Here is a 10,486-nt window from a genome sequence, read left to right as displayed (position 1 = left end):
AAATCAAAACATTAAAAATATTTACACAAATGAATCAAATAATATTGACTGAGGAAAATTTAATGAAGAAACCTTCCAAAATCTATACTCCAATTAGATATAAGGATTTAATCAGCACATTATTTTTTAGTCCCCCAAATTAAACCTGTATGTATGTTATAAAAATGGAGCATTAATTAAATAATATTGAGCATATCCATAAAGTATAATACTTTGTGGATATTGCATGCTATGTTTGGGAGAATATTTCACATTGGGGTACTTTTTATGTTGTATTTTGTGAACAATGCAAATTGTGAAATTACATGTAAACCCACAGACACTCATCACACACACATATATGTTGTTGTGTAAATGCCATATATATTTATAGTGTTTAAGTTTCTGCATGTGTCTCTCTGTTGCTTCTCTACGCCTTGTTTAGTTACAGAAAGCTCTTATAGTTTACTGGTACATACACACACACATACCCACAAACATACATACAAACACATACAGTATAAGTGCAATTTTGTAAGGATAATCATCTGTATGATATGTTTTCGATAACCCTCTCTGGTATTATGTGTTTCCCAATGGGTATGCATTACCTTTATGCTCAAATAAAATAATAATTATTAAACTACCAATAAACATAACAGACGTTATGTTACTAAAATATAATAGAAATAGAGCTACTTTTTATCTTTCTAATGGCTTTCCACATTTGTTCCCACATTTCTCCCCACATTTCTCTGTGAGGAAGAGCTGCTGGCAGAACTTTCTGATGAAACACTCAGGAAATCAGTTTTACACTTTGAAGCACAGGAGTAGAAACACGTTCTCAAAGCCCATGTCACTGAAATGTTCACGGTTTTCCACCCCATCAATACACTTCTCATTAGCTGTAATAAGTCCATCTCATTAAAGTCTCCTGAGATCCAAAAGGAAGAAACTTGCTCTTTCCCAGAGCACCTCATTCCATGTCCCTCAAAGAAAACTATTTAAACTCATGCCTCTTTTCAATCTGGGCGCTCCCTCGTCGCTCCAGGGACCTCAAAAGCAGAACACCCAGAATAATTCGGCATTCTTTACTGGTCTGCTGCTTTCTTAATGCATTTTTAGTTTTTCTGACCTGTTTAGTTGCTAAATATTTTCCTGTAAAGATAAGAAATAGACATTATTACATGTTTCTAGAAGGCTGGAGAATTTATGCAAATTGTCCTGGCAATGCAAATTGTTTCAAGGATTTCTAAGGTGGCATTTATTTGTTTGGCTTAATAATACTTCCTTCTGCAGAGTTATATTACAAAAATAGCTCCTAACAAACTTGTTGCATGTCTCTCTTTGTCCTAACTCCATCACCAGTTGCTAAGGTTACCTTCAGTCATGCCAAGTTCATAAATCCAAATTAGAAATCTATGCACACCGGATCTTCAGGGTAACATGCTGACAGCACTTTGGCATCCAGATGGCCTAGATGTTGAAGGATTTCCTGTCATGGATGCCAGTGACTATGAATTGCTTTGTGTGTTTTCTTCTCGGCATAAGCTAGATGAGAATTTAAGTCTCTACTAAATGTAATCATTTTTCCCTCTAGCAAAATATCACCTTCAACCTTCTAAAAAGTCTTAGTTCTTCATCGCTTGTTTAGTTACATAAAGTTCTTGTAGTTTGCCAGTAAGTTTTTGATTTACTAAATTATACATAACCTTCTCTATCTACTACTCTGAATGGCTCTCCTGACAGATTCAGCTCTCTGTAAGTGACAGATAATCATTTTTGTTGGAATACAGTTTGGAATAAAATTAGATATTTGGATAATTTTTATGAAAAGTATGTCTATTCTATTCCTTGATATCTACTTAGTGATGTGTGTCACGTGCTGTTTTGAGTGGGTGGCATTCAGATTGCATGGATGAGAGGAGATATGAGAAATGTGAGATCATATAGAACACATAAATACATTACTTTATGAAGCTCTTTGAAAATTAAATAATTGGATTTAATAGTTAAGGTTTTGTCTAAATGATGCAACATCCCTGAGTAAAATTAGGCAATTTAAATGGATCATCTGGGAGCTTCTGCTGTACTTAGACTCACTCTTTGTTTGTTCCACTCTTCCTATTCCCTTAATGACAATCCAGGTCTTTTGGAATTATGCAGGAATTTCACAGGTAAGAAGTCACATGCTGATTAGCACCTAGACTGACTCCTCCTCATAGTAGCACTTTAAATATTTGGTGCATATGCAAATGACTGGGTTTCCAGAACATTTCATTGTGGTCTGACTGAATTTACATTCTTTATATGACATAAACAAGATTTATGTAAACTGGATCTAAGAAAGTTGAGGCAGACTTGTCTGCAGCTCCTGGGCTGGAAATCTCAGGTACAAGTATGATGAGTAACGACTGTCCCATTCCCTCCATGCCAAATGCAAGTGCATTGAGGAAAAGATGGCCTGTTTGATTATCTGTGGGAATTACATGGAGTGAGTACTGTAAATCTCAGGTGTAGGGATGCTATCGAGTGTAACAGTGCAAAGAATCTTTTCTTAAATGTTTGCTGCTTGTCTTTTAAAAAATTATTTAAGCAAACCTTAGTCTCATGAGTTAGATAGGATAAGGGCAATACTGTTTGAAAGGCACAGACGATCTAAAGGAAAAACCTGTACTTACTCCTAGTTTCTGAGGTACAGACTGTGAACCAGGCTTCCTGAATCGCTGAGTGGTGCATTGTCTTTGTCTCCTTCCCCTCATTTTACAGATAAGATCACTGAGGATTGGAGAGTTGAAGATGCTTGCATTAAAGACACAGAGCTGACGTAAGGCAGACTCCTACATGCGTTCTAATTTCCAACATAGACTGGTTGCCTGACTGTCAAATGTGCAAGCATTTAAAAAATCCTTTTTTCCACAATGATTTCAAAGAATGTGCACAACACCTGGATTTCTCAGATCCACTTTGCCAATGATTCACAGGCATTTTTTTAGTGTCCACCACACCAAGGCATAAAATAAACTCTCATCACAATAACAGGTCTCTCTAGTTGAGGGGTTTATTCTAGTGTGTAGTCTCTTTACGGGTCTTGTAGGAGGTGTGTGTTGGTTGAAGAATGTGGTTCTAAGTTACTCTAAAATTGTCACAGTACATCAATGCTTTATTATCTAATAATTGTATGATTATTATTTCAATATGAGTTCATTCTTAATGATTCCAACTTTTTGAGATACTAAACAGAATTTAGGAACACAGAGAAAAATTAGGAACATATATTTTTGTATTTAGTCTCAAAAATTGCACAACACTGTATTGACCTGTCTTGAGAACTTCTCATGTGAAAAGATAACTGTAAGTTTGAATGTGTATATAATGCCTCAATGTGTCTGGGCTAACAACGGGAAAGTAATGTTGCCAGTGTATTCTGTACAGGAAAAACCGCACCTAGAGTCATCTGTTGAAATTGACGTATTATATTCTAAAATAGACATTGCAAAAGCTTTCCCCGGTAAATACCTGGAAGTTGAACACTTTGGAAAAAAATTCATACATGAATGCATAAAATAACTGGAGAAGTATGACTGGTATAGAGAAGGAGGAAAGAAACCCTTGTAGTCATATTCACATTACGAAATGTTGAATACTGCAAAGAGAGAAATCTGGTTCCGAGCAGATTCAGAGGAAAAGGAAGAAAACTGCATGAAGCAGCTGTAATCTAAGCTAACACAGAGCTTCCTAACAACAAGGCTGCTGCATGGAGGGAGCATGGAGCTTGCTCTTTTCTTTGGCGGAAGCTTCACCAGTGGTCATACGGAAGCAGGCAAAAGCTGCAACTTACAACTTAGGAATTATCTTGTCACTTGATTTAAAGGATGGACTTGGTGATGATGACAGTCCTGGGCAAGCATTGTGTCCTACCTTCAGACTGTAGTGATGTGGGAGGAAAATATTTGCGGCCATCCCCACTCAACCAACATGTACCCCTTATAAAATAGTAGAGAATATTTACAAATGTCAGGATAAGATAAATGCATTGATTTATCTCTTGGTGTATGGTATAATGCAATAAAAAATAGTTTAAGTAAGCCTAAAAGACAATTTTATCCAATAAAATTATGTCTATTTTATCCATTAACTTTTTAAAATAATTTTCTCAAAATTTGCAGGCCAAGTATCCTTCTGCTCTTCAAAGGCATTTAGATTTTCTGCAAGCTTAATTGAAATGCACATGTTTTTCTGAGAATTTCTACTAAGTAACAATCCTTTCAAGTCCAAGGATATTTGGGGGAAAAGATAGACTTTAACTGCTGATGTAACTTCACTGGGAGCACCTGGGTTTACAGACCTTTTCTGAAGATCAGGAGGTATTTGCAATTTAAATTCATAGATTTTAGTTGAATATGTAGATTGCTGAAATGAGAGATTGAGAATTCGCACCCATTTACTAATAGTTTTGAAATAATTTGCACATATCTTAACATTTTACTTTGTATTGTATAAAATATTTGTACCTGTAACTATAAATTCCTTATTTGATTCTTAAAGTAACCCTGAATGTTTCATTATCTCAATTAATATAAGCAGATACAGAGGCTCAGGGTATTAAGGAAGAGAATCCAAGGTCACAGAATTAATTAATGTCATGACCAGAGGAAGAACTCAATTCATTTAATTCTAAATTTTGTTTCACTATATGTTGCCTTCATCATTTCAGAAACAAATGCCTATATAAAGTCACAGAATCATTCCAAACATTTTCTGATTATTTTTATGTGTACTAAACCTTAGCAAAGCTGTACCATCTATGCCCAGGAGAAATTCAACAAGTATAGTTACTTATTGTGCTCACTCTAGTGAGAGAGCAGATAATAAATTTAACAGAACATTTTACTTAAAATCATAATTTACTTTCAGGAGGGCTTGTTCTCTGATAAATTAGACCTTTTGTATGCAGATAGGAAAAGTAAGGCCAGTTGGCTGCAAAATGGAGTCGACTTTAGAATTTCCCTTTGTATTGCTAGATATACAGGGCTAGCTGGCTATAGAAAAAGCTAGAACCACAGAAGAGTTACATATATACGTATGTAAATCTATGGGAGGAGATTATGAATGTATATACTTATATATATAATGGATAAAAGATCATCCTTTATGTTCTTGAAGTTTGTTGTGGATTTTATTGTAACCTGAAATTGTATAAAACAGTCACTCAGTTTTTCTTAATTACCAAAACTATGGAAAAATTCCAACTTCCAAAAATAATCAGTGAGTTATAGCTCAATATGTATGTCCCTGTGCTATTACATATACGTGTGAGTGTGTGTGTATAAAATGGGAGTAAGCGTGAATAGAGAGCACAGGCTGCTATTATATATACGTGTGTGTATAAAATGGGAGTAAGAGTGAATAGAGAGCAGAGGCTGCTATTATATATACGTGTGTGTATACAATGGGAGTAAGAGTGAATAGAGAGCAGAGGCTGCTATTATATATACGTGTGTGTATAAAATGGGAGTAAGAGTGAATAGAGAGCAGAGGCTGCTATTATATATACGTGTGTGTATAAAATGGGAGTAAGAGTGAATAGAGAGCAGAGGCTGCTATTATATATACGTGTGTGTGTATAAAATGGGAGTAAGAGTGAATAGAGAGCAGAGGCTGCTATTATATATACGTGTGTGTATAAAATGGGAGTAAGAGTGAATAGAGAGCAGAGGCTGCTATTATATATACGTGTGTGTGTATAAAATGGGAGTAAGAGTGAATAGAGAGCAGAGGCTGCTATTATATATACGTGTGTGTATAAAATGGGAGTAAGAGTGAATAGAGAGCAGAGGCTGCTATTATATATACGTGTGTGTATAAAATGGGAGTAAGAGTGAATAGAGAGCAGAGGCTGCTATTATATATACGTGTGTGTATACAATGGGAGTAAGAGTGAATAGAGAGCACAGGCTGCTATTATATATGTGTGTGTGTATAAAATGGGAGTAAGCGTGAATAGAGAGCACAGGCTGCTATTATATACGTGTGTGTATAAAATGGGAGTAAGTGTGAATAGAGAGCAGAGGCTGCTATTATATACGTGTGTGTGTATAAAATGGGAGTAAGAGTGAATAGAGAGCACAGGCTGCTATTATATACGTGTGTGTGTATAAAATGGGAGTAAACGTGAATAGAGAGCACAGGCTGCTATTATATACGTGTGTGTGTATAAAATGGGAGTAAGTGTGAATAGAGAGCACAGGCTGCTATTATATACGTGTGTGTATAAAATGGGAGTAAACGTGAACACACAGCAGAGGCCGCTATTACATATACGTGTGTGTGTATAAAATGGGAGTAAGCGTGAATAGAGAGCACAGGCTGCTATTATATACGTGTGTGTGTATAAAATGGGAGTAAGAGTGAATAGAGAGCACAGGCTGCTATTATATACGTGTGTGTGTATAAAATGGGAGTAAATGTGAACAGACAGCAGAGGCCGCTATTACATATACGTGTGTGTGTATGAAATGGGAGTGTAAATAGAGAGCAGAGGCCGCTATTCGACTTTGTGAAGCAGCACATGATTTTCCCTCTGTTTCTGGTGTCTTATCGCATGATAAAAGTCAAATCCAAAATGCAGGAAATGTGGAAGTAGCTGAAATACTGCTAATATTTAGGCTAAGACATAAACTGGAGAGGAGTTTCCCTTTAGAAATATATTTTAATAGGTTCCTTTAATGAAACCTAAAAAAGGTAAAAGCAAAATGAGGGAGGTTGTAAATAATGATGACATTGTACATAGTATCCAAAAAATGTATAAAACCTGACAGCAAAGATTCTGAATTGGCAAAATATACGTGTTATATATATATATATAATATACATATGTAGATATGTGTACATTTTTATATATGTGTATATCTGTACACATAGTTTATATCCATAAAACAGCAATCCTGATTATAATAATTTATGTGATCTACTCTCAAGTATGACTAGTTTTCAGTAGTCACATTAATTATTACACATTGTTAACAATTTAGCAGGTTCACATGGTTAGTACATTTTATTTGCTAATTACAGTAAATGTCTAGCTGCTATTCCCATATAAAGTTTCCTATATACACAATGCCATGTGTATGAACATAAAATGAATTGATACTATCTAGTCCAAACCCTCCTCACACTAACAGACCCTGTGACCACCAACACGTTACCCTCAATGCTGTCATTGGTGAAAGGGGCTTTTATAGCTCCTCACTTCTTAGTTTTATTGTGAAGATCAGGGAGTCAATTGTTACAAAGCTCTTCTTAGCATGACACTTTGCAAAATAAACTCCACAATGTCATCATCATTATTCTCAATAGCAACTTCTTTTTCTGGGCAATTGACTCAAATGCTAATATTTTTAGAATGTTTAGAGGAGCATTAGACTAGTTTGATCAATTTTACTCCCAAATATGTTGGTAAAATGTCTTTCTTGGAACACATTTAGCCTTAAAACACGTGAAAAATAATCCTTTACTTTCATGAAGTTTGTTGTGGATATTTGTTTCTTTATTGTAACCTGAAATTGTATAAAACACACTCAGTTTTTCTTAATTATCAAGAACCATGAACAATTCTAGTTTCCAAAAATAATCAGTGAATTATAGCTCAATGTTTACATCCCCGTGGTATTTGCTCCGAATATTAATTGCTAATACTGATTTCTAATGGTCATGCTAATCATAATCCTAATGCTAATTCCTCATCATCTTAAAATGGAAAATAAAGTTCTATAACACTGAATGCCTCTTGTATTGAGAATAATTTTTATGTCTAAATTTGCAAGGGCAGTTTCCATTGAGTTTCTGTTGCCCTTTTTATTTCATCCCTTATAATTTGTCTGGGACATGGATAAACTGACACCAAGTATATGCTCATGATGTGGACAGTGACTTGTGATCCAAATGGTAGATAACCCATACTTGTAGCTAAATGGAAGACGTGAGCTACTCACAGCCAGCACCAAAGGTGTTTTGAAAGTGGTGGTGATGCCGACCATACAAAGACACATTAAATAATAATACAAATTTAAATGCATCTAAGGCAACACACACACACACACACACACACACACACCAGACCACGGTATGTTTAACTGCTGTGTAGCATGGTATGCAACCTTAGGCATTGTTATGTATATCATTGTAATACAGTGTCATCTGCTGACATCATCTTCTCCAATGTATTTAAGCAATTATTGATTAATAATGACCAATTTTATTTAAAAACCTCCTGGAATAGATTAAATGCTAGATATCAGTCTCAATGTGCCAAGAATACTATTTTTTAAACGTTTTCTTCCCACTTTTAAAAGTTTGCTGCCTAACAATTAATTCATGTGTTGTTATTTTACTGCCCTGGGAATGCTATCATCTTATTTGGAAGATATTACCTTATATTGGCACAACTGTAGGATCAATGGAAGCATACAACACATCCTCTACAGACTTCACTTTCATGGGGCTGTTCAACAGAAAGGAAACCTCAGGTCTTCTTTTTGCCATCATCTCTATCATCTTCTTCACTGCACTGATGGCCAATGGGGTTATGATCTTCCTGATCCAAACAGATTTGCGCCTTCATACACCCATGTACTTCCTCCTCAGCCACCTTTCCTTAATTGACATGATGTACATTTCCACCATTGTGCCTAAGATGCTGGTTGATTACCTGCTGGATCAAAGGACCATTTCCTTTGTGGGGTGCACAGCTCAACACTTCCTCTACCTTACCCTTGTGGGAGCTGAATTCTTCCTGCTGGGCCTCATGGCCTATGACCGCTATGTGGCCATCTGCAACCCTCTGAGATACCCTGTCCTCATGAGCCGCCGGGTCTGTTGGATGATTATAGCAGGTTCCTGGTTTGGGGGCTCTTTGGATGGCTTCCTCCTAACCCCCATCACCATGAGCTTTCCCTTCTGCAATTCCCGGGAGATTAACCACTTCTTCTGTGAGGCGCCGGCAGTCCTGAAGTTGGCATGTGCAGACACAGCCCTCTATGAGACAGTGATGTATGTGTGCTGTGTTTTGATGCTGCTGATTCCTTTCTCTGTAGTCCTTGCTTCCTATGCCCGAATCCTGACCACAGTTCAGCGCATGAGCTCAGTGGAGGGCAGGAAGAAGGCATTTGCCACTTGTTCATCCCACATGACTGTGGTGTCCTTGTTCTATGGGGCTGCCATGTACACCTACATGCTGCCACACTCTTACCACACACCAGCCCAGGACAAGGTCCTCTCTGTGTTTTACACCATTCTCACCCCCATGCTGAACCCCCTCATCTACAGCCTTAGAAACAAGGATGTGACTGGAGCTCTGAAGAGGGCCTTGGGGAGGTTCAAGGGTCCTCAAAGGGTGTCAGGAGGTGCCTTTTGACAGGCGACTCCTTCCCATGCATATGGTAAATGGGAGACTCTGTGGTCACTGTGGCTGTGCTTTCATTGAAAGAGGAAGCAAAAAGGGAGGGAGTGATATGATTACAATACTGGTTTTTTGTCTAGGGTTTCTGGTTCATAACTCCATAGTTATGTTACAATGTTGTGGTGCTTTAGGCCTCAGAAAACTGAATCTCTCTCTGTGATCTTTGCCTTCCCTCTTTTCACCTGCTTCTTTTTCTCCCCAAAAAAAGCATTAGAAACTAAAAATATTATCCAATCTTTCCCCACTTTTGGTCACAGAGAAATTGTCTGACTACCTTGTCTGATTGCAGGTCATAAGACCTCTGTTTCAAAAGAGGCCCTCTCTCATACCCTGGAGGAGGGAATGCTATACAGAGAGGCCAAGAAGAATCTGATCAGACAGGCCATCATGTGTTTCCCCACTCAGTCTATCAACATTAGGTCATACTCTTTGTTCAGTCATATTTCTATGCGATTGTCCATGCTTCAATCATGACTATTCAATAAAGTTTCCATATAAGGGCCAAAAGTAGAGGACAGAAAGCTTCTGGATAGCTGAACTCATGAAGCTGAACAGGAGGGTGATAAGAACCCACCTATGTGCCTGGAGGGTAGCATGCCCCAACTCCACAGAGGCAGAAGCTCTTACGCTCTTCCAGACCTCACCCTCTGTGTCTTTTCATCTGGCTGTTTCTATATATCCTTTGTAATATCAATCATAATAAATGGTAAACATAGGTAAGTGTTTCCTTGAATTCTGTGAGGCTCTATAGCAAACTAACTGAACCAAAGGAAGGGCCGTGGGATCCCCAATTTACAATCACTTGGTCAAAAGCACAGGACAACTTGGGGCTTGTAATTGGCACTGGAAATGGAAGGCAGTATTATGGGACTGAGCCCTCACCCTGTGGGATCTGACACTATCTCCAGATAGATAGTGGCAGATGATCATGGGAGTTTAGCTTGGGCTGGAGCATTCAACTGTAGATAGTGGCAGAATGGAATTGATTTGGAGGACACCCAAATGTTGTCCACTGCAGAAATGATTGTTTGCTTGGTATGTATCAAA

At 37.4% G+C, this 10,486-nt stretch overlaps 1 protein-coding gene across 1 annotated transcript; it reads left to right on the top strand.

Annotated features, from left to right (window-relative positions):
- The first annotated feature begins 8,284 nt into the window (after positions 1-8,284).
- Positions 8,285-9,394, top strand: LOC100588845 (olfactory receptor 2T1). The gene has a single exon (XM_003267358.1). It carries the CDS (start codon positions 8,285-8,287, stop codon positions 9,392-9,394), a length of 1,110 nt encoding a protein of 369 aa, XP_003267406.1.
- The last annotated feature ends 1,092 nt before the right edge of the window (positions 9,395-10,486 follow it).

The sequence above is a fragment of the Nomascus leucogenys genome, chromosome 5 (assembly GCF_006542625.1).
Source record: "Nomascus leucogenys isolate Asia chromosome 5, Asia_NLE_v1, whole genome shotgun sequence".
In the NCBI taxonomy this organism is placed as follows: domain Eukaryota; kingdom Metazoa; phylum Chordata; class Mammalia; order Primates; family Hylobatidae; genus Nomascus; species Nomascus leucogenys.
Note: the sequence above shows the minus strand (reverse complement) of the source record. Positions and strands in the feature narration are given on the sequence as shown.

Excerpts from the sequence above, each read along its gene's own strand:
- LOC100588845 (XM_003267358.1), top strand. The coding sequence starts at position 8,285 with ATGTGCCAAGAATACTATTTTTTAAACGTTTTCTTCCCACTTTTAAAA.